The sequence below is a fragment of the Poromitra crassiceps genome (assembly GCF_964638095.1).
Source record: "Poromitra crassiceps genome assembly, chromosome: 13".
NCBI classification, from domain to species: Eukaryota; Metazoa; Chordata; class Actinopteri; order Beryciformes; family Melamphaidae; genus Poromitra; species Poromitra crassiceps.
The window spans coordinates 26,482,682-26,508,568 of NC_139644.1; the positions used below are offsets into that span (position 1 = coordinate 26,482,682).

The 25,887-nt window shown below is 46.0% G+C and overlaps 1 protein-coding gene across 1 annotated transcript in view; it reads right to left on the reverse strand.

The window, feature by feature from the left end:
• cacng2a (calcium channel, voltage-dependent, gamma subunit 2a) overlaps positions 1-17,843 on the reverse strand; it is a gene marked incomplete at both ends in the record, with an annotated part of 76,082 nt that extends 58,239 nt beyond the window's left edge. The window contains one exon of the mRNA XM_083649878.1: positions 17,618-17,843. Coding sequence (XP_083506004.1) covers positions 17,618-17,843 — 226 coding nt within the window. The remainder of the gene's footprint in view (positions 1-17,617) is intronic.
• Between the last annotated feature and the right edge of the window lie 8,044 nt (positions 17,844-25,887).

Consider the following 25,887-nt stretch of genomic DNA (forward strand, 5'->3'; position numbering starts at 1 on the left):
GCGGGCCGAAAACATAGCACAACGTAGCAAAACATTTATCAGCGAACATAGTGGTGCATTGAAACAGGCAAGGAAACATGACGTTCAACCTGGAAACCGTAGCAATACATTTTCAGACTTATTGTGGCTTGAACACAGCCCAGGAGAATCATTTGGACGTCCGGTCGGAATTTTTCAAAATAAAAGCTTTCATTCAAACTCAATACAATACACATTGAAAATATACAAAGGGGCTTTAATTTTGGTATTTTTCACATTTCATATCTGGCTCCAATAGACGGAAATCCGTCGTAGCGACGGAGAACTTTAATCCCTACATACAACTTGTTGACAGAAGAAAGATGGCTGCCACCAGTAAAAAGACGGCTCAACATTTTGTCCCGAACACGGTGGAAACATGACAGAGTTTCAGGTTCAATTCCGGAGGGAAACTCGGGCGTGGCGTGCGTCTTCAGGCATTAATCGGACTACACGTACAGTATGCTCCCTGTAGCATGTAAATGAGAATGAATGGAATATTCTATAAGCAACTCATGTAAACACCTTAATCGGAATATTGTCTTATTTAGATTAAAGTCAATTGTCAGATTATTGCAATCCATACGCCCCAGCTGTAACCACCTGACAGCCGCTGATTGGATCATACATTCAGCAATCACATCCATTCTCACAACAAGGCGGGCGGTTACAGCCTCCTCTCACTCTGATCTTTGCTCCACCTATGCTCCTTCACACCGCTGCTGCTGGCAATGCTTTGCCTCCACCACCCCAGCCTCCACCCTTCTAGCTCCGAGTCTGCATGGCTCAAAGGCTAATCATGTACACATTCTAGCTCAAAAGTCTGCATGGCTCAAAAAATTAAACATGCATTCTATGTCTTGCTTAGGCGCCCTCTGTTACTCACTATGGCTTTTAAATTAATCTGGTATCATGTATCCCCATGGGGGATTCTGCTGCGCTCCCTGCTCGGTTTAGCATGCTGCTGGGCCCATTCAGGGAGCATCTTCTGTAAGGAGTGGAGCCTTCAGCGCCAAGCGGCAAACGTAACTGTATTTCCATTTGTGCAATAAATAAATGGATAAATCTTTGACGAGAGTGTTCTTGAATGAACTGGAAATAATATAAAGCAGGGGTGCCCAATAGGTAGATGGTGACACGCACGCACGCACGCACGAACGCACGCACGCACGCACGCACGCACGCACACACACACACACACACACACACACACACACACACACACACACACACACACACACACACACACACACACTTAACAGACTATGACTATGGGGGTCAAACTGGCATCATCATTGTTGAACAAAAATATATCTGCTTATCTCACGTTACGGTGTGATATGCAATATGGCATTCATCATTTGATACAACCATGATCATATTTAATAACCAATAAAAGTTCAATGACAATGTGACTCTGCAGAATTATGTTTATTTCTGACTCAGAATTATGTTTATTTCCCCTCCCCCCCCCCCCCTGGAGGGAATACGCTCTACGTCCTACCAGTGAAACTCCTCACTGTCAGGTGAAAAGAAGCGGCTGGCGATGACACATGTATCGGAGGAAGCATGTGCTAGTCTACGGCTCTCCGCAGATTGGCAGAGGGAGTGGAGCAATGACCGGGAAATTGGCCAAGTATAATTGGGGAGGAAATGGGAGAGAAAAAGGAGTGTGTGAGAGCGAGTTGTTTCGGCAGGTCAGCTGTGACTCCTTGTCTGAGCAGTATGAGGAACACCTTGGCTGAATCAAAGATTCATTTTCATGAGTTGTTCATATGCTGTCATCCTAACGGCGTGACACGCGTGACGTAACGGCGTGACACATCACATACACAACACTCTTGGAAAGGTCACAACAGCACCTCGGCTGTCAAGCTCGCTCAAATCCACGGTATTGGGAGAAAAAAATACATGCATGTGTGGCTCAGGTCTGCATAACTTCTGCACTCGTTTGCAATTGAAGATGTGTGTGTGTGTGTGTGTGTGTGTGTGTGTGTGTGTGTGTGTGTGTGTGTGTGTGTGTGTGTGCGTGCGCGTGCGTGCGTGCGCGTGTGTGTGCGTGTGCATGTGTGTGCGTGTGCGTGACGTGTGTGTGTGTGTGTGTGTGTGTGTGTGTGTGTGTGTGCCCCTCTGTGCATACTGCTATGATCATGAGAGAGACTCCCTGTCCTGGAAAGCAATCTGAGAGCAAAGGGAAGCCACGCTGCTCCTCATTAAAAATTCATCCTGTTCCTTACTGCACTCAGAAAGACAGAGGCAACACACACACACACACACACACACACACACACACACACACGCGCGCGGTTGTGCGCGCGCGCGCGCACAACAGTAGAGGTCAAAGGTGACATGGTTGATTGGATATTGCATCATCATCCTCAGTGGCCTTGGCGACACCTTATCCTGAGCTACATCAATATATGTAGTGATGATATCAGCGGCAACTTCATTTGGGCAAATTCCCTGATCCACTCCGATCTGGAGATACCGCTAAAGCGTCACATAGTCTTTTTATCCTGCCCAAAATCAGCAGCATCGTCAGCAGTTTGGACGATGCTTTGTCTAAGTGTAAGAGTCATAGAACGTACCAATACAGACATGAATAATCGAGTGTCAGCCATTCCCAGACACCAGGTTTACATCATTTCCTGTAGGAAACCTATTAAATCATCATCCTTCAGGTTAGCCCCCTGACTCACTCTATCAAACTTAGCTTGTAAGCTTAGGCTACACAGAAGAGGGATAGAGCAAGCAACACAGAAAGAAACTAACTCACTTGAAGTTTGGTCACATTCAGCATTTAATGAATTCAAAATGCACTTTTCGGACCGTGCCACTGGACTCCACACTGGAGTCGTTTGGGGCAATATCACTCCTCACTGCCAGACGTACAGTATACCCCACCATCAATCACACCAAATTTCTGCTCGATTGATCCTGGTATATTTCAAACTTCCAGCGCTCCTAGATTGACCTTGTCGGCGTCATTACTCCCAATAAAGTCAACGCTCTGACAGCACAACTTTCCATCTTATTCTCCTTTGTATTCTCTTTGCTCCGGATTGAAAACAGACGTTTCTGATTGGTCTCGTTTGACACATAGTATCATTACGACTGTTTGTTGATCCAAAAGCACCATTTGCTGTGAAAGTGGGGTCTGCCAGGCAGCTCCGCCGACTGCAGTAAATAGTCAGTGTGGAGTGCAGTAAACACGGTCTCTGAGGACACGTCCTCAGAGACGGACAGGCAGACAGACGGGACCGTTTGGCCCCTCCAGGCTCCCCTATCAACATTGGCCACCCAAGGACATGCTGCAGCTCTGAAGACAAGTCTAAAGTATGTGGAGAGCAAGATGCGAGTTGTGCATTTATTATTATTATTATATATATTTTTTTACATACTCAGAGCTGATGATTTTTGTACCTTTTCTGCTAGATTATAGGCAGAAGAAGACAAAACCGGTTAGCGACTCTGTCTGCTCTGCAGTGGAGACTCGACTAAAAAAAAAATCAATCCCTGTAGAAATCCGTGTCTCAAATTGCAACACTGTCTGGTTTGCTTGCATTGTTGCACAGAAAACAAATCGATCGTATCGTATGTCAAAGTAGAAAGATACCTGATATCTAAATACACCATAAGGCCTGCATTATGGTGTATATATTGCATTTCAAACACAGACGCACACTCCTCTGATCCTCGGCCATCTGGACCGGATCATCCTCCCAGATTGGCTGTGTTGCGTTACTGTAGAAGTGCATCTTGTCATCTCTCTCCCTCCCCCTTGCCCTCTATATGTTTGCCCTGTGCTCACCTCTCCATCTGTCATACTCAGTGTCGTCGTTACCTCCAGTCCCTTCCTCCCCTGTCCTCCACCCTGCCCTGTGACCCCCGCCTGGCCACATGACCCCCCCAGCCCTCACCCCGCTGTCCAGGCCAGAGAATCTCGCTCTGGGATGGTTTTGGCTTCCGCCTCCTTCTGGACGACGGAGCGCAGCTGTCAGCAGCTCTCCCACTAGGTGCTAAGAGGGCCTTGCAGAGGTGGGAACAACTCTGTCCCCTCTCCACGGCTCTGTTCAGGGCCTGCTGGGCCAAAGACCTTATCCATACGCTGCAAACAAACTGGAGCTTGGTCTGAGATCCAGGTACAGTCAGAGCAGGAAGTCATTTACTCAGTGGCACAGCTGGGGGAAGCGACCAGACAGACTCTAACTCTGCCCCATCCCTTCCCCAACTCTAAAATGATGCAGTGTGTTTGGTCTGCGTTGTGACACAAAGCAAATACGGCGTAATAGATTGCAAATGAACTGCACCACGGACACCACCAATTAATCAAAAGGCAGATTGCCGTACTTTCTCCTTGCTATTGCAGGGAAAAAAAGGAGTGAATCGCACCTCCTTAAAATGAATGGATTGTATCTGCAGTTAATTATCATTTACTACAGGGTCTCTTTTGGGATGTTTCCACAGCTTAAGGATACGGCCAGTGATGTGGAACGGAGAGAATCTCTGCCGACTGCCGCGATGGAATCAGAGATTGGCCTGGTGGTAATTACACTTTCATTGCAAGAGGATCAATTCTATGTAATCAGAGCGCAATCTCACTAAAAATCGAGTGGTTATTCAAGACATTTTAACGTGGAAACTTTACATTTGCAAGAGGACATTTGTTTGTTTGATAAACAGTAGCTGGGAGAGCAAGCAAATATTAGAAGATGGTTAGTGGAATCTGATTGTGTTGGGCTACTGACTTGAATTTGATCTACTATTGCTCTAGAGTAGATCTTCTGACCACCTTTTGCAATCATTTTTTAATCTAATTCTATCATAACGTACACCAATTTAATAATAAATGCCAAAAACACATTTTTAGTATTCTTATATAAATAAAGATCCTTTTATTTCCTACCATCTACCCAGTAGCACCATCTAATAGAGAGCCAAAGTGAACATCACTTCCTGCTTCAGCACTGTTCCCAGAGATTTTCATCCGCCATTTATTTTCCCATAGACATTTCGTAAAATGCTTATAAAAATAGTTTTAATTGTTCAAACCAAACCTTTCAGATATATTTAGAAATAGGTGAGACCACATAACATTTCACTCGGACCAAAACGTAAAGAAAATTGCGGATTTAAAGAAAAGAAAAATTCGACGTTGTTTTTTTCAGTTTTGGTCCGAGTGGAATGTTCTATGGTCTCTCCCGATTCTAAATATAGCTGCATCCATGCATGCGTTGAATTACGGAAGGAGACTACGGAGATGCCGTTTCCTTGTGACTTTGGCGGTGAGGGCTTTGTGTTTTGATCGGAGTCATTTGAGCAGTCAGTCAACAGTCGCTGCTGCCTATGACTGCTTTGATGTGTGTTGGTGAGGTGTGACTAGGATGAAACGATGACTGCTTTAATGCGTGATACAATTCTTGGCGGTAACCGTACCGTACCGTAGAGAGAGGGAGCGCGATCAGACCAAGGCAGAGCGAGAGAGAGACAGACGGAGAGCGGGAGAGAGATAGACCGAGAGACAGAGAGGAAGAGGGAGAGAGAAAGTGAGAAAGAGAGAGGGGGAGAGAGAGAGCAAGCACGCAGCTGCTCTTGTCTGCACTGTGGCTCGAGAGATGTGCAGCGCATGGTTAACTTTGAGAGATGTGTATTCCCAGTAACTAGTAGCATTAATAACAATACCAATGGCCAAATACTTACCCATACTAATGATAATAGCTACTACAGTAGGCTACCCATATTAATGCAACAGTGCATCTTTGCACAAAGCTCTCAAACTGGTACAATTGAAGACAGCCTCAAATCTTTCTCAACAGCTGCTACAGGCTATTTGCAAAGGACAATTATAAATTCCATTCTAAGCTGTGCTCTTATTGTAATGTTAGTTAATGTTTTGTTCAGATGATCCTGTACTAATTATGTAGCCTACTATGGTTCTACTTCAGTATATGGTTCAGTAGTATATTGGTCTACTACAAAGGTCTGAGTAACTTTAATGTTTTCGTGTGTGGAAGGCACAAACCTGACATGTGTTTAATCTGTACAGACGCCATGACTTGAATCCCATGTCAGCAACCTGTCTGGTCGCTGGTCAGATGTGTTTGAGAAGAAGCACTGTGAAACTTAAGTTTCCCTTTGTGCTTACTGTAGGCCTATTTACCCAGCGTGGGAGTTTCGAAAGTTGCATTCAAATAAAATAATTTATGTTTTTATTTGCAGATTTGTGTGAATCAACCAGAGCATAGAGAGGGGTGAATAGAAATTTATATTTTTTGTAAGTTAGACAATATATCTACATTTTAGACTACCTCAAAGCATTGGTAACGTGTCCCACATTGTCCCACACAAACGTAGTCTTTGTCCCACATTTGGTTTGCTGGGATCTGGTCTCCCTACGTGATTACCGCATTACCATGATTATGGCGCTTTGAAAAACACAGTAAATACTGGCCATCATCAACCAAAGTTAGCAACAGTCACAGACGCAGGCGTGCAGCCTTGGTGAAATGATGTCAGTATGTCAGTAAGTGTATCAGTACTTTTTGAACATTTTCAGCACACTAACAAATACCGTGATAATACTGATAACTGTGATAATTTTGGTTACTATAATCGTGATATTACATTTTTCATACCGTTTCATCTCTAGACGCGACGCCCTGCCCACTCCGTCCATGTTGCCACACAGTGTGCTACAAACACTAGCCCAGGGTGTGTGCTGTATTGATTTGTTTTCTGCTCATGTTGTATAAAGATAGACCCCCAACAGGACCAACTGTGGCTAAAAATAACACATGTAAATCACACACACACACACACACACACACACACACACACACACACACACACACCGCAGCACTGGCTGTGATGATGAGGAAGTGTCGGGGTGGGAATTATTATGTGAGTAACGAAGATGCTTTCCGTCTTTGCATGACCCATCTTTAATAATGCTTGTTCTCTTATTTTATTTTTCTAATTTACGGCCCAGGCTCTGACTCCCTGGAGCGGGACGTCCCGGGAGCTTGGTCTCCACGCAGAGTGGGTGACAGCGTTTATGGGAGAGCGCCCCCTGAAGTTTACAGCACGTCTCCCATCGATCAAAGCCATCAGAGCCATTCATCATGCTAAACCAATTACCATGCCATCAACCCCTCCACTGTCCATCTCATCTCACACACACTCAGGAGGAGCCATCGCTGCTTCACACAGCTACCAAGACAAGGCTGCCACTACACTGTTTATCACCAAGAGAGGACCAGGGTGTCTTCTGCTTCTCTACAATGGACTTTGCATTGTCTGTATGGACCCCAACTTACACCACCCTTACACCAATCTGTCAAAAGTTTATTTCACAGATTCTCCAATGAAAAACATTAAACGAAAGGATCTCAAGACTCAAGAGATTCACAAGATGATATATTTGTCCCACTATAGCTAGCTAGTAGCTTATCTAGCTAACTTCATGCTAACTTCAAGCAGTTGTTCTACCTTGATAACGGACTGTTATCTAGACTCTAGGCCACACATGGGCAAAATGCGGCCCCAGGGCTGGACCTGGCCCCTGGACCATCTCAATCCGGCCCCCAACGTCCTCAAAGGAAAACAAAAACTCAATAAAAGGCACTAAGGCAGAATTATTTTAGTGAATTCCAGCTGCTACAGCCCTTGGATTTGTATCACTATTATATCAGGAGATTAACGAGAAATTACCAATAACAGTGGGAGAGAGGGTTAAAATAGGGAGACTCCCATGAAAATCGGGAGCGTTGGCAGGTATATGATCTCCAATGTGTGGCCCTTCGCTTACTTTATGTAAGTCAGTATGGCCCTCTGGAAAAAGAATTTGCCCACCCCTGCTCTAGGCTATCTGAAGTCCTCACTTATGCACTTAAGTAACATTAGTGTTCCAGTTCTTCAACATGATTGCACTGGTATTGTATTGTATATTGCAGCCACAGACCTGAGGCTATACTCTCAGCCATAATCAACACATTCTACACTGATATCCTGATAGGCATGCAGTTGACTCCAGGAGAATCGATTCTCGATTTATCACAGAATCTTGGAATCGATTCTGCTAATAAACAGAATCGGACTCGACTCCTGTTGCAATCTCAGCTGCAAACTCTGGAATGGAAAAAAGAAAGAAGGTCAATTGAAACAGATGTGTAATTAATCGATCCTGAGTTAGGCATATCTAATCTCTGTTCGATTGCCTTGGTCTGCTCTGTTTCTTAACAAAAGGGGAGCGAGAAATTCATTGATGGCTCATTGATAGAATGCCAACCGGCGTAAAACTTACATTTTTGTCTTGATTTTTCACTTTGAATCTGAATTGATTTCGAAACAATTCCAGTACAAGGAGCCCGAGCCGCACTATAACATCGTCCATCCCTGCATCCCGACAGTCTGTTGATGTTCATCTCTGCAGCAGAATTTTAGCGAATGGCAGAAGCTCAACAGCAACAATACAATGGAGGCTCGCAGTGTCTCCCATCACGGGCTAATCCAGTAATGTGTGGCCCATCATTTGGCCTTAGTGGGCAATAGAGAGGGCAAGGTGGAGGCCAATCAAACAGTGGTGGACGGCAGTGACTGTCTGCGGTCTCAGCGGAGCCTCAATGAGAGGCAGGCGAGGGCAAAATGAATCCCATCCATCGCCGGCTGCTGGGCAGAGTGACAGTGCACCGCAATACAGACCGGTCACTTTAACAGGCGGAGAGGGGGTGGGGCGGGGGGAGGGGTGTTGGGGGGCTGGACAGCCACTTTAAACAGCAAAACGGTTCAGGGTCTATAGCTCCACAAGTGGCTGAGAGCCTATCAATACGCCCTGCTTTCCATCCATGCTGCTGTGAACTTCTGTCCAACAGAGTAATCCGGCCCGTGCAGCTGCGTGTTACAGTGGATGGGTGTCATAATACAGTGTAATGCCACTTTAGGGCGGGACAATAGCCTGGGTGGGCACACTCCAGCTGGCTAATCCTTATCTGATTGGACGATGAGACTAATCCCGCTCTTCTCTGCCGCTCAGCCCTGCTATCTGCTTTCATCTCAGGCCCGTCTCATCATGCTGCCTCTCTGTCAGACACACACAGTAGCCTACACATTTACAAATATAACATGTATGAGCACAAGAACACACACACACACACACACACACACACACACACGCACACGCACACGAACGCACGCACACACACACACACACACACAAACACACACACACACACACACACACGCCCACACACATGCACACGCACACACACACACACACACGCACACGCACACGAACACGCACGCACACACACACACACACACACACACACACACATGCCCTCACACATGCACACGCACACACACACACACACATGCACGCACACACACACACACACACACACACACACACACACACATGCTTGCAAATCCATGAACGTACACTACAATGATACTCCCACATGCTCATACATAAAATCATGAGGCACAGAATGCATACAGTACACCACGATCTATAGTACTCTCATGGTGACTGACAGGAGCTGAGGGTGAGCAGTAGCCATTTCAGATGTCCTTCCACCCTACATCTATCTACTGATTACTAAATCATTTTTGTTGTCGTTGGCTGTAGTAGAACCACACAGAGTGGCAACAGTGCATAGAATCAGAGAATGAATTTGCCAACTTTTGAATGCATCCTCAGCCTCTCTATTGGAGGACAAAGCCAGGGAGTAAAGTTCATAGAAGAAAAGTAAACACATAGAAAACAACAGACGTACTCTATATTATTGATTGGTTCTTCCTGATCTGGACGCGGAGGGGAAAGAGAACGAAGGAGCAAGCTGGAACGTTGCGGTGAATCATGAGTCTTAATATACATGTCGTCCCCCATACAACACGTAAAATACACATAAAATCACACACCCTGGTGGTCCACTTTCATCATACGCTTCACCATTTCTCGTCTGCACCTCCTCCCCAACTCCCTCTCCCTCATCCTACAGCCATGGTGGAGCCTGAGGGCGGCGCTGTAATGAAGACGAATGCCTGAGATTAGCAGCGATGGCAGCGAGGTACACCTGGCTGAGAGCGCAGGGAGGCGAGGTGGACGCTCTCGCACACGTCCCAGAGAGGACGGACGAGCGCCGCCCCCCGAGGCCCGATCCATCAGCAACACCGTGTTTAGCGTGTGCGCTGGTCATCCCTCACCACGACACTGTGTGTTTAGCGTGTGCGCTGGTCATGCCTCACCACGACACTGTGTGTTTAGCGTGTGCGCTGGTCATGCCTCACCACGACACTGTGTGTTTAGCGTGTGCGCTGGTCATGCCTCACCACGACACTGTGTGTTTAGTGTGTGCGCTGGTCATGCCTCACCACGACACTGTGTGTTTAGTGTGTGCGCTGGTCATGCCTCACCACGACACTGTGTGTTTAGCGTGTGCGCTGGTCATGCCTCACCACGACACCGTGTGTTTAGTGTGTGCACTGGTCATGCCTCACCACGACACCGTGTGTTTACCGTGTGCACTGGTCATGCCTCACCACGACACCGTGTGTTTAGCGTGTGCACTGGTCATGCCTCACCACGACACCGTGTGTTTAGCGTGTGCACTGGTCATGCCTCACCACGACACTGTGTGTTTAGCGTGTGCGCTGGTCATGCCTCACCACGACACCGTGTGTTTACCGTGTGCACTGGTCATGCCTCACCACGACACCGTATGTTTAGCGTGTGCGCTGGTCATGCCTCACCACGACACAGTGTGTTTAGCGTGTGCACTGGTCATGCCTCACCACGACACAGTGTGTTTAGCGTGTGCACTGGTCATGCCTCACCACGACACCGTGTGTTTACCGTGTGCGCTGGTCATGCCTCACCACGACACCATGTGTTTACCGTGTGCGCTGGTCATGCCTCACCACGACACCGTGTGTTTACCGTGTGCGCTGGTCATGCCTCACCACGACACCATGTGTTTAGCGTGTGCGCTGGTCATGCCTCACCACGACACCGTGTTTACCGTGTGCGCTGCTCATGCCTCACCACGACACCGTGTTTACCGTGTGCGCTGGTCATGCCTCACCACGACACCGTGTGTTTAGCGTGTGCGCTGGTCATGCCTCACCACGACATCGTGTTTACCGTGTGCGCTGGTCATGCCTCACCACGACACCGTGTTTACCGTGTGCGCTGGTCATGCCTCACCACGACACCGTGTTTAGCGTGTGCGCTGGTCATGCCTCACCACGACACCGTGTTTACCGTGTGCGCTGGTCATGCCTCACCATGACACCGTGTTTAGCGTGTGCGCTGGTCATGCCTCACCACGACACCGTGTTTAGCGTGTGCGCTGGTCATGCCTCACCACGACACCGTGTTTAGCGTGTGCGCTGGTCATGCCTCACCACGACACCGTGTTTAGCGTGTGCGCTGGTCATGCCTCACCACGACACCGTGTTTAGCGTGTGCGCTGGTCATGCCTCACCACGACACCGTGTGCATCCCTTTCCGCTCCCTGCGTGTCGCTCTCAAATGCCTCCGCCACTGCGAAACAACAACAACAACAACAACGCTAACTAGTAAGCTAGCATGCTTGGCAATGGCAAGTTAGAAAGACTGTGCTCGAGTCCAGAGCAGCTGTGAGATTTGACAAATGAATCCCACGCTTTTGCAGGTGCATATTCTACATCGCTTTCAGTATGACTTATAACTCAGGCTAGGGGCGACGACAAGTGTAAATCTACTAAATTGATATGAGGTGTAGCGTGTTTTACAAAGCCTGCAAAAAGCTCATTTTCATAACTAGAGAAGCAGAAATGCACAATTTTTCACTGCTGAGATTTACCTGTAGGAAAATACACGGGCAATAGGCAGACGTTTTGTATATACCCCTTCCCCCCCCCCGCACGCACGCACACACACACGCACGCACACACACACACACACACACACACAGGAGCCCTGTGTGGGTATTCCCCTTTCGCTTTTTCACAGGTTCTCCTCTCCAGGAGCTGGTTACACAAACAGAAACCCTCGCCCACCTGTGTCCACTTTGTGAGCTGGCTGTGTGGGCCGGCGCTGCCAGGGTTACAGCAAACGGCTGTGTTTTCTGCTGCGATAAGGACAGAGGGAGCACTTCAACCGTTTGCTGCCTTAGCTGCTGCCTGATTATGACCAATAAGACTTGAGTTAAGCAGAGCTGATTATAACCAATAAGACTTGAGTTAAGGAGAGCTAGGGGAGAGATGAATAGCAGTCATCTTGGCACGTTGAATTCATTGAGCTAAGCTGCGTGCTGTAGCCTAATTAACATGTGAAATGTTAAGCTTGATATCACTCCTCCTGACTGTAGAGGCTATGGTGAAACAAGCCTGGCTTTCTCCAGCTGCAGCCGGCTCTGGACTTTTCTACTTTTCTGTATCACAGATTTTGGGTTAAATTGTGCAAACGACCTAATGTACTCAATTTTAAGACCCAATATCCCTAGCGGGAAATGAATTTGAATTTAAATGACTCTGATCGCAGTAAGTAAAGGCATTCCCTTTCCTCTTTCTGGGCCTCGTGTCGTTCATGAATCACACAGATGATAAATCTGGGTTTATTCCCTGCCATTTTGATCCAGGATTCAAAGGAATAGGCTTGTGGCGTGTCTGTACAAAAGCGACATGGCGCTCTGAACAGCAAAACAGCGAGCAGAGAGGGCGATGTTTTCATCTCGTCTTGACTCGGGATGTTTTGTTTGCCAATGAAATAATGGCCTGGCAGGAATAAGGGCCAGTCACTGTCACAGTTACACTTCAGACACCATCCTGATCCCATTTATATATCTCATCCTGGGAACGTTGCCTACATGCGGCTTTCCAGCAACACCTGCTTCACATTCACAAAGTTACACAGTACACTGACACTCACTCAAGTCTGGAAACTGTCCAGTACAACCCACAGTTCACTTCCTCAGACAGTTATTAAATAACCCACAAGCATGTCTCACTCTCAAAGTGCTTTACCTAGCATCATCACAGTCATATACTACATCATTGTTAAGGTCAAGGTCAAAGGTCAAAGGGCTTTACAAGATCAAGGTCAAGGTGCATGAAAGAATGGGGCACCATGGTGCAGTGTTCGAGAGCTGTCGCATTATAACACCATCGCCTCATCCTTTGCTACTGTTGTGTGGCTGGCATGGTAAGTGTCAGGGTGCTGGCATGGTAAGTGTCAGGGTGCTGGCATGGTAAGTGTCAGGGTGCTGGCATTGTAAGTGTCAGGGTGCCGGCATGGTAAGTGTCAGGGTGCTGGCATGGTAAGTGTCAGGGTGCTGGCATGGTAAGTGTCAGGGTGCCGGCATGGTAAGTGTCAGGGTGCCGGCATGGTAAGTGTCAGGGTGCTGGCATGGTAAGTGTCAGGGTGCTGGCATGGTAAGTGTCAGGGTGCTGGCATGGTAAGTGTCAAGGTGCTGGCATGGTAAGTGTCAGGGTGCTGGCATGGTAAGTGTCAGGGTGCTGGCATGGTAAGTGTCAGGGTGCTGGCATGGTAAGTGTCAAGGTGCTGGCATGGTAAGTGTCAGGGTGCTGGCATGGTAAGTGTCAGGGTGCTGGCATGGTAAGTGTCAGGGTGCTGGCATGTCAGGGTGCTGGCATGGTAAGTGTCAGGGTGCTGGCATGGTAAGTGTCAGGGTGCCGGCATGGTAAGTGTCAGGGTGCCGGCATGGTAAGTGTCAGGGTGCCGGCATGGTAAGTGTCAGGGTGCTGGCATGGTAAGTGTCAGGGTGCTGGCATGGTAAGTGTCAGGGTGCTGGCATGGTAAGTGTCAGGGTGCTGGCATGGTAAGTGTCAGGGTGCTGGCATGGTAAGTGTCAGGGTGCTGGTAAGTGTCAGGGTGCTGGTAAGTGTCAGGGTGTCATTATCACCGATGATGGCATGGACCTTCCCGACATCATGATGTTCCACTCCCAACAAGTCAACGACTATCACGGTGTCACGCACACTGGCCCATCGCCGGCCGGGGGTCTGAGAAGGTGATGTTATAATGAGCCGATGACATCATAGCTCTGACATCAGACCTCCTCTGCATCCTGTGTTCTAACCGACACCCGCGGGCGAACGCCAGCTAATAACAACGAATCGACCTATACACAGTCCTTTCCAGTCAGGTCCCGGTGGATCTACACACACCAAAGGTTACATACATCATAGACATTTTACTAGATAACATTACGATACTACACACACAGCATACTGTATATTTGGACTGTGGAAGGAAACCGGAGCACCTGTGTGCAAACTCCACACAGAAAGGACCGGGGTGGAGATTTGAACCCACGACCTTCTTGCGTGTGAGGCGACAGTGCTAACCACTGAGTCACCGTGCCACCTAGGAAGTTTAAGTTATTGGCCACTGAGCACTGGAGCAGTTTGGGTTACCTTGATCAGGGGCACATTGGAGGAGGAAGCATCTGTCAATCACTTTCACTTCACCCACCCAGAATTTCCCAGGTGGTCCATGGATTCAAACCAGCGAGCCTCAACTTCTCTTAACCTTAAATTATTTTTATGATGTGATGCCTAAATTGGACTTCTAAATTGGATTTCTCAATTATTGTATTCAAGGAAGTCATGTACTCCCCCTCATGCCAAATGAAAAAGGTGAAAGGTGTTCGTCCATATAACACACAGACACAGGGAGGTGGCGCCACTTGCCAGCATAACTTAATAGCAGCCTGCTCCAAAACAACTGAAGTCAGTGATGAGCTGTTCTTTAGAGTTCCAAAACAAAAACAGGCAATCACACTGTGAATAGAAAAACATATACACCATCATTTACTGCAAATCAATCAGCTAAAGATTTGCACTAAATTATGGCGTGAATATAGGTCTTTTTAGAACTCTGACTTCAGTTATTTAGTGAGAAGGTTGCTATGGAGTTGTGCTGCAACCTCCCTGTGTGTTATATAGACACACTTTGCCTGTGTTTCATTTGGCATGAATGTGAGAATGACAGAATCTTCATGTTTTGGGTGAACTATTCCTTTAAGCACCCTGAGTCTGGCTGCTGATTAGCAGGAAGGCAGACGCCGCGCGCTGTGGCCATTCAGGATGTCACGGCTAAGAAGACGAGCAGATATGCACAGTAACACTCTGTGCCCTCACAAGGTCACAGTGCTGCGCTCCACGTCAGCGCCCAACGCCTCCGCTCCGGGTTTGACGAGGCAGACGCGCCCGGGAGGCCGGGCCGCTTGACATCTCAGAAGGCACCGAGCGCAGCCCGGTCAAAGGTCACATGACAAGCAGCGTTATCTCCCGCCGTCGTCAAAGTTGTCAGGAAGATCAGGACCTGCTGACAGAAATGGCTGCCTCTCTGTCACTGTGCATGTCTTGTAATGACAATAAATAACTAGTTTTGGGTCATACCATAATAAGATCTTCTTAGGAAAATAAACACCCCTTCAAAACGGAAGAATGGAACGCAGAGGAAGCAAGTGTCATCTAAAATAAATACATATCCACGGATGGGTGCTTTTACCATGTTGGCCCATAGGCCCTTCAGACCATCAAAGTGATACTATATTAAATTAGATGCATCAACCTAGAATTTCTAACAGCCTCTCTTAATTACGATTAAACCGACTGTGGCACAGCCTTATGGAAAAGGGTCTGTCTGTCTGTCTGTCTGTAATGTATGTATGTATGTATGTATGTACAGTATGTCCCCACACAATCACAGCTCACGCTGCTACAGGTACGTGCATGACGTCACAAAACAGAAACTTGACACCATCGGCCGGCATCAAACAGCACTGAAGTGAAAGGAGCCACACGCGATCAGCCCACTAGAAATGTTAATATCTGTGTGCATAAGCACACAAAAATTACAACAAAATGTCAATATCTTAGTTTAATGTAGATGCAAAGGAACAAGGAATCATACCCCCACAACATGATCCCAGGAATATCATCTCCCCCCGGCTCTCTGGCTGCAGCCGCTGTGATGACAGTCCACTCCACAATTCAACCACCAATGCCATTCATATATTTTTAAGATCTTGGTATATGGTGAGGCAGGAACAGGAAGTGACGTCCACTTTGGCTCTCTAATAGACATTGCGAATAGCGACCCCACCAACACGCACAAACAACGAGACAACCACATAATCCACATTGCATCCAGTGATGGTGTGGAAGCCACGCTGTTATGAAACTTTTTTATATTGAAATTGGATATTGGCTAGTGGTCAGTGTCGTTCATCTCTGATATGATGGAGGTTCTTCCCTCACTGCAGGGCGAATATGTTTTTATTGTTGTTTTAATTCAGATTCCAGGGTGGCGTGGGAGGCATTTACTCAACAGCGTCAGAGGTTTCAGTCTGTAAAACCTGCAATTAAACCTCCCTCACCCTGCTGACCCATACGAATTCTGTTATGGAGAGTTTTAGTGACGCTGTGTGAGAGGTCGTCTCCCCCGGGACAAGGATACGGCCAAACACTGCATCCTTGCGATTCTGGGGATTTTGGGAGTGTGAAAGCAAACAGATGTTTAACGGTCCCACAGAATAATGGCGACCGACCGCTTCGATACAAAGGTACTGGCACCGGTATCAGCCTCAAACACCCATATCAGTCTTTAATTAAAAGATTGTGTGGTTCCATGAAGAACCATCACCTACTAAAGAAACACCTTGTTTAGTCGATGATTCTGCATGTTCTTTAGTTCTTTGGAATATTAAAAAGTTCCTGATTTTTGTTGGATGGTGGGATGGCATACAGTAGCCTACATTTGGATTTTAACCATAACCAAACCCCTCCATGCCCCCACCCTACTGGCTGGGGTACAGGCAGTCTGCAGTCTGCACAAAGTGCACAAAGTGCAGTCTGCACAAAGCACTACAAAAGTAGGTAGGCAGACCACCTACTTTTTTAGTGCTTTGTATTCTATCATTCCAAATTTGTCATGACTTTGTCAAATCAATTTGTCCCTAGTGACGTTTTCTGTTTCTGTTTGAATGCTTAAAAAAATACAAAGACCAGGATACAAGGAGCACCCAATATTGCCTATAATAGATGCAACTATTTATTGAGGTCATGTTTGCCATGGGGGCCCAGTATCACACACTATCATGGGGGGTAGGGGCACTCAATCGGTCATTTTGAAAGAGACAGACACTGAGGCAGCAGACACAGATTTCCTCATGTGCTCTGTTGATGACTAACTACTGTAACTTTTTTCTTTAACTGTAACTTTACTCAAATAATAACAATATGCCCCCCTCATTAGGCCAACTAATAATGTTCTGAGAAGAAATAGCCAAACTTAATATTTTTGATTCACAGTAGCTTTATTCTTGGGGTCCCCAATGACCCCAGTCTAGCCTGCCTTTGTGGTTCTGCAAAGATCCTTGGTCTGAAATGTTCTGGAAATGGTTCCTCTGAAGAAACATTTTCGGATCCGCACCTTTATTGTTTTGTGTAGCCTATACAACAGTGATGTGTAGCCTATAGCATAATAGCCTACTAGCAGGGCTCCTGAGTATCTTAAACCCACAAATGAAACCATGTGGACAGTGGGAAGTTTCGGGCAGGCAGACAGGCAGCATGGAGAGAAGCTTACCTTCCAAGCAGCAGGTCCTCCACAGGCCGGAGTGGGTCATCACCTCCTCGTTCTTCTTGCTGGTCTCGTTCTCGTTGGTGGACTTGCTCTTGCACGTGCCGCGGGAGTACAACCAGTAGTCCGTGCCGACCGCGATGGTCATGAGGCTGAAGGCCGCAAAGGCTCCCACCGTGGTCAGCAGCATCTGCACTCCGCGGTCGAACAGACCCATATTTCCGCATTCCATGAAAGGGGGACCCCCTTTCCTCTTGATGTACAGGAAATAAATATTTGAAAATTTGCGGGACCACACCAAACCGAAAAAACGGGACACGCTCGAGCGAAAGGAGGGGGCAGGGGGATGATGCGGTAGGAGCCTTATGGTTGCGTTTGGGTGAGGACCGACACAAGAGAAAAATCGGGATAAGCTTGTCTTGGAGGAGGGGGTAGGGGGGTATTTTGGAAGAGAGGAGTTATTTCTATCTTTTGTGTATTCAAAATATATTGTGGTAGCAGCAGCACGAGGCCTAGATGCCGACAGCTGCAGATAGCCTATAGCTCACTATATTAGCCTACTAAAAGCTATAAACGTGAATAACACTGATCTATAAAGGATTAATAATGTCCTACAGCGGGGTGCCAGAGCTGATGGGAGGGCACTGAGGCGAGGTTTATTCTCTGTAGGCCTGCACAAAATAAGCAACCTGTTTTACTTGTGTACAGATATGCACTGTTGTAAATGGACAGAGATGAATTAACATGAGCTCAAATGGGGGGAGGGGGGTGGGTTGAGGCGTTAGAGTAGGAATCAGGCTTACTGTAGCCTACAACAGTCTGTTTGAATGAGTTACAGTTACTTTAGTCATAGGCTATAACATTGCGTTTATGCTAGTAAGAACTCAGAATTATATAGGCCTATTCAAAGCTATCAAAGACTCTTATTATTCTAGAGTGTTAGTCAGGGGAAAGGAGAGAAACCGAAGGGGGGAAATCTATCATTAGTGGAAACAGAAAAGAGTAAGTAAACAAATGGAATACGATGGGATTAGAAATCAAGGCTCAACGAATAAATCAATTAAATTGCAGGATTAAAAAAAATAATCTCACACACACGCATAGCCTACACACGCAAAACCCAATAAAAATCAAAGCAGATAAAATAAAAAATAAAAAATAAATAGGTTAAATAAAATGAAATTAACAGCTTAGATTTTCCTTTTTCCTAAAATTCTGGTCCCCAGTTTCCATATGGAGCCCTATTGCTCTGGGAAGGTTTCCGCCGAAAATGGGGGTCTGCAGTCAGAGGAGGTTCCGTCGTCGACGATCCGGAGAGAGAGCAGGGGAGCATCCAGCAAGGCAAGCCGACCATCACTCGACATAGAGCCGGCAAGGGGAAGACGAGGAGTCGGTGGGGATGGATGCTGCTGCAGCTGCTGCTATCCCAATTCACCGTGGCAGTAGACTATCACACCAAGCACGGTCCCGTCTGTATAGCCCTTGCTCCATGTAGCCTAATAGCAAACAAATAAATAAATTTAGATGAATGTTGCAATCTCGTCCCCCCTTCTTCCTTCCTCCCTCTCCCTCTCTCTCTCTCTCTCTCTCTCTCTCTCTCTCTCTCTCTCTCTCTCTCTCTCTCTCTCTCTCGCTCTCTCTCTCTCTCTCTCTCTCTCGCTCTCTCTCTCTCGCTCGCTCGCTCGCTCGGATGCAGGTTTTGGCTGCTTGCAGGAAGAAAAGAGATATTACACAACAAGGAGAGAGGCACAGATCCACAGACAGAGCTGTGCTCTCGCTCTCTCTCTCTCTCTCTCTCTCTCTCTCTCTCTCTCTCTCTCTCTCTCTCTCTCTCTCTCTCTCTCTCTTTCTCTCCCTCTCCCTTTTTGGGATGATTCTGAGTATTTAATTCTGCAGTGTGGATTTTCCTTCTTTTCTGTACAGTCAGGCCTACAGAGTAGAGTGCGTGTGCTCCGTGCAGCGTGCTGCAGTAATGGAGGCTCGTTGCTGGAAAAACATTAAAGATTTTTTAATTCCGTTTCTGAGAGTGGATGGGCGGAAGGAGGGGGTGTTGGGATGGTGGACCTCCCCCCCCTCTCTCTCTACCTCTCTCTCTCTCTCCCTGCTCCCTGTGGTGGATGGAGGATCAGGATAGAATTGCATTTGTGCACATAGGCTGCGATGAGAGTTATGCATTTATCTATTATTGTCCTATAATTGTTGCAGCATTCTCTCTTCCCTAAGTAGGTTGATCTTACAAACGTAAGGCTATCGCAGGCTATCCATGGCTATACACCCCCCCCCCTCCTTTTTCCTCGGACTTGCGGCTTTCTTATCTCGCCTTTTCCAGGTCTCTTGCTCTTGGCATCTTCTGGAAGTTACAGCATTTTTGGCTACAGCTCACAGCTTTTAGATATGCAGATATGGTGTTATTTTCTGCTGATACTGTTATTTCTCCATCAGTGACAATTAACGAGGATGAGGCTGGACTGGGCTGGACGGACTGGCGTGACAGGCCTCATCTTGATCTTGGCCACGTTGAACAGCTGCATTTGAACTCACCATGTTCAGCTATTACAAATAAAAAATGGCAAAGTCCTATCTGACCAGCCACATAGCGTAGGCTATACTGCAATAGAGAGACGATGAGTCGGGCTGGATGTGTGGTTCTGAATGGACAGCTCCCTCCACCTCTGCTCTCCCACTCTGCGGAGTCTGTCGCCCCCTGTTGCCGAACCGCCTTTGTCGCAGCTGATTTTCAATAGTCCAAATGTGTTGGAAAGAGTCAAGTGAAGTCCATCCAAAGATACCCAACACTTCTGCCCTTCTAGCTTCCAAACCAAACCCTTTTTATCTTTCAAAATCCTATCGGTCTCTCCTGCATGCATCAATTTAGCCTATGCCCCATCCCATTCCCTATCTGGTGTTCATCTAGCTAGTGTTCATCCAACACATCCATTAAACACATTGCTCAGGAGGACACGATCAGCCTTGTCGCAGTGTCTGCTCTGGGCAATTCACAAAGACAAGTTGCGTTTGTTTTAGTCTGGGATGTGTGGTCTTAAAAATAAACCCAATTCAGCAAGACAGAGGAATTAATGGGTCTGGTTGGTTGGGTTTCGCTCATCTACTGTATCTTTGTTTCATTAACTGGAGGGAGCAGTGTCTTGCCCACAAGGACACATAAACTATTGCTGGGATTGAACCTGAAGCGTTCCACTTACAGAAAAGGCCCCTTAACCACTGGGCCACTGCCACATCAAACAGAAAAAGACGAATGACCTCAGTGTTTTTAAAATGTTTTGGTCAAAAAGGACACTTGAAGAGACACATGACAGTCCACACAGGAGAGAAACAATTTAATTGCTCAGTCTGTGGTAAAGGTTTTGGTCATAAAGGACAATTGAAGAAACACAATAGTCCACACAGGAGAGAAACAGTTTAGGTGCTCAGTCTGTGGTAAAGGTTTTTGCCATAAAAAAAACTTTGAATAGACACATGATAGTCCACACAGGAGAGAAGAAACAATTTAATTGTTCAGTCTGTGGTAAATGTTTTCGTCATCAAACAAGCTTGAAGTCACACATGATAGTCCACACAGGAGAGAAACAATTTAATTGTTTAGTCTGTGGTAAATGTTTTGGTCTTAAAAAAAGTTTGAAGACACACATGATGGTGCACACAGGAGAGAAACAATTTAATTGTTCACTCTGTGGTAAATGTTTTGGTTATAAAGGAGACTTGAAGAGACACATGATAGGCCACACAGGAGATAAACAATTTAATTGTTCAGTCTGTGGTAAAGGTTTTGCTCGTAAAGGATACTTGGAGTTACACATGAGAGTCCACACAGGAGAGAAACTATTTTTTTGCTCAGTCTGTGGTAAAGGTTTTGCTAATAAAGGAAACTTGAATAAACATGCGATAGTCCACACAGCAGAGAACCAATTTATTTGCTCAGTCTGTAGTAAAGGTTTTGGTCGTAAAGGACACTTGGAGTTACACATGATAGTCCACACAGGAGAGAAACAGTTTAATTGCTCAGTCTGTGGTAAAGGTTTTGGTCGTGAAACAAGCTTGAAGTCACACATGATAGTCCACACAGGAGAGAAACAATTTAATTGTTCAGTCTGTGGTAAATGTTTTGGTCAAAAAGGACACTTGAAGAGACACATGACAGTGCACACAAGATAGAAACAATTTAATTGCTCAGTCTGTGGTAAAGGTTTTGGTCATGAAGGACAACTGAAGGCACACATGAAAGTCCACACAGGAGAGTAAACATTGAATTGCTATCTGTGGTGGACGGGGGATTTTGAGTGTTTATGCATGCAAGTATGTACTGTGGATGTGTGTGTGTGTGTATATATATGTGTATGTATACACACTAGGGGTGGGGGGATTGATACAGCATATTGCGGTATTTTTGTGAAACATCGTATCACATGAATGCCAAGTATCGTGATATTTTATTATACAAATTGTCAAGTACATGCAACATTCATGACAGGATTTTATGACAGTGTTGGTCAGTCTGTCTGCTTGACAATCCCATTTGGCTGCAATAAAAATGATTGAAGTGAGATGAACAGACTGGAAACTTTATTTCATTAGATAAAACAGATGTTGACTTTTTTCCCCCTTTAGGGACATAATTTGGAGTTGAAAAAAGGTAATAAATCACAATATATCGCAATACGAGGGATCAGTGTTGGTCAACAAACGGCAGCTTATAATAGGACCCTATGGAGCCAGCCTTGAGTGTCTCGCGCTAGAAGGCTGTGCTTTTTATTAAATTCACTTCATTTTAAAAACTGCAACATTTCACACAACTTTAACACGACATACATATATTATATGTCAGCCCCTTGAGCTACTTCTGCTCTCACTCAGAATGTCAAAATATAACCGATGTGATGTAGGCTATAGTTTTTGAGATATTAACGTTTGGCACAACTCATAATACAAATTAAGTAACACTGCAGTTCCGTGTGGCATATTCGGGTATAGGGATGTCACGTTGATTCATCCTATCCTCAATATATCTATTAGCATATCGCAATACTATCGTATGGCGACTTAAGTATCAGAATCATCTTTATTGGCCAAGTATGTGCACATACAAGGAAATTGCCTCCGGTTCCCTTAACTCTCAATGTACTCACACACAAAAGAAAAATGTATGCTCAGGCTAAAACAAACAACAATAACAAACAAAAGATAATTAAACAATTTACATTAACTACTATATACAATTCAATAATAATAGGTGTAGGCTATGAAAAAAGCATCTATTTTGAATACGTATATGAAAGGAATGTATGTACAGTATATATAAATGTATATATGTAGGCCTATAAATAAGCTGTATACATGTATAAACAATCAGTATCTGGTATTGCAGTTATTTACCTTGAACGAGGCTTTGAGTCAGATATTGCACAGATATTACTCAGTAAAATGTATTTCAAATTGTATCATGATAAGATAATAATCGTGGGGCATCTGGTGCTTCCCACCCCTAATATATACTAGTCCGACCGACCGTAATCAGACCTCTTAGGATATAGAGAGCCAAAGTTGATGTCACTTCCTGCTTCAGCATGCATACCAAGGGATTTCATACGATTTCATATTATTACTTACTGGTCTGGACCACAATGCATTGCGCTGGCAAGCGCTCCTCACCTGCCCTTACGTCACGCGCCCCAGCCCTATAGGAATATTGCTGTTGTGGTCTTGTGGATAATGAGTGAGAACAAAGAATATGAACTTCGGTATCCCATTTTCTTTTCTAGTTCTTGTGGATTCACCCGCTATTAAACGCTCTGCCTCAACAATTAGATGACAAAACTGGCCTTAACACTATGAAAATGAACCCTCTCTCAACCAGAATCTGTTTCAAACACCAAGCCTGCTCCCTGAAGAGGGAACTTGAGCTCCGACTAAAGACTTCTGATTCTTCCCCTGTGCCAGGATTTGGAACCCCCATTGCTTTCATTAAACAATTAAACCTGACATGCAAGGGTGCACCAAGCAGGTCCCAGGCCTGCACCTGCACCGGTCCCATATGGACCACACCGGTCCCACATGGACTCTTCATGTCAATCTGACATGAACTCAGCTAGCTGCAAATCCAGCCCTAATTGGAGCCTTGTTAAAGCACCTGGGAGCATTGGCTGAAGGAACGCTTTGAGTCAATTGTGCTGGTGTAAAAGAGGTGGGAGGGAAGAAAAGATGGAGGCTCCCTTAAAGAAAGGTGGTAGGCCTTTGAACGCTCCTTTATATCCTCAGTAATTGAACCGGATTCGTCTCTGGGTGAGGATGCACCCGTGGGCCCTCTGGTCTCCGGGGTTGAATGTATTTTTCCCTCTGCTCTCTGAGAAGACTGGGAGAATAACTCACAGGAGTCTCTCGAGCATTTTACTGGGAAGGCAAGTTGGATTTGCACAATGCATGGAGTGGTTTTAACCAATATGGTTTTAACGATACAGAGATAACAATAACAATATTTTTGAAGCTGGTGATTGTGGATATTTTGCATTGGTATTCAGTATCTTTAATTCGGACCATTTTCATGCCAATTTTTTTTAAATCTGACAAAATCAGTAATTTGTGCTATGTTGGTGTGTGTTGTCGTGTTGTGCTGTGTTGGTGTGTGTTGTGCTGTGTCACTGTGTTGTGTTTTGTTGGTGTGTGTTGTGTTGTGCTGTGTTGGTGTGTGTTGTGTTGTGCTGTGTTGGTGTGTGTTGTGTTGTGCTGTGTTGGTGTGTTGTGTTGTGCTGTGTTGGTGTGTTTTGTGCAGATGTTCCGCTGCTGTCCTGCATGTGAGGCATGAGGCCCACACATTTCTTTATCCTGGGAAACTCCACCGAGTCGATCTGCAATATTTGGCATATATTATTGTACAATGTTTCATGTAGGCAGATTCGAAAATATTACAAGGGGGGGGGGGGGGGACAGGATGGGACAATAATATAATTCTCCACTGAAACCCACTGAAATGAAATAAGGTGGGTTAGCAGCTCCTTAAAGCAGGGAGAAGCAGATGCAAATGCAGCCAACTGAAATATGAGTCAAAGTTACAAGTCATGTTTTATTCCTGTTTAAATTTAGCAAAAGTTTGAGTTGTCTTTTGTTTCACATTCAGAGCATTTAGTGTATTTCGGAAAGTTGTTACTGTGCAGGTTTGTCTGTCTTTTTGGTCACAGATGAAAAGAGTCCTTCTGGTCTGAGTTTGTATTGACCACTGAACTACAAAATTGACCCATATTTTGGTTGACCACCGTCCTGAACCTAAAAACAGGGCTCGTCCGGGATTTGAACCCGGGACCTCTCGCACCCTAAGCGAGAATCATACCCCTAGACCAACGAGCCTTAGGCAATCTCCTCCTCTGTCTTCTACAGGCTGCAGTTGAACTGCTCAAACTGGTGATGTGGCAACTTGAAGCTTCAAAACTCATCTGGTCCAACAGCAGCACCCTCTGCTGGTCACATTTTCGATCACTACAGAAACTTTCTTCTGAACTGCAGTGTTCCCGAGCTGTGCTTCCATCCTTACTATTGTAACTTATTTTCAGGCCTCATATTCCAATAAAAGTAGGGATACATTTTCACCAGCTGCGACAGCGAGTTTTGAGTAGGCTACTTTGCCAGGTTTTTAAATATGTCTGTCTCAGTCTGTCTGTGGACAGATGTGAATGTGATAGCGTCACAACGGCAAAATGCTGTCACGAAACTTTCCAGGGACCAACGTTGGACCACCCCACCCCTCAGCCCTCTGGTGACCCCCTGCACTGCCCCAAAGACCGGCATGAAGCAAGTGTGTCCCCTGTCTCCAGACCCCATTTTGAGAACCACTGCTGTTGATGTAGCCGTTGAGTGCTCCTCGTAAACTCCAGCCTGATGTAGCCTTTGAGTGCTCCTCGTAAACTCCACCTTCTGCTTACAGAGTCGTAGCCAAGTCTTATATACCATAAGGTATAGGGTCGTAGCCGATACATTTAGTCTGCGCATTCAAGTGCTTTTCGGTAGGAAATAATAACAAAATAGGACGCTGTAACAAAAGTAACTTTTTGAGTGGCTGATGTTGCAATTTGTAAATCAAACGACACAGTTGTTTTGTGCTGCAGCGACAGAGTGGAGAGGCGGAAATGCGCCCCAGGCACAGCTCACAGCTGCTCCCTAAACGTCACATTTCCGCAACTCTGTACCGCTCACGAGTCGACCGTGCCATCAACATGACTGTGTGAGAGCTTTGAAGTTGAACGGGTTAGTTAGGTAACGTTTTAGACAGT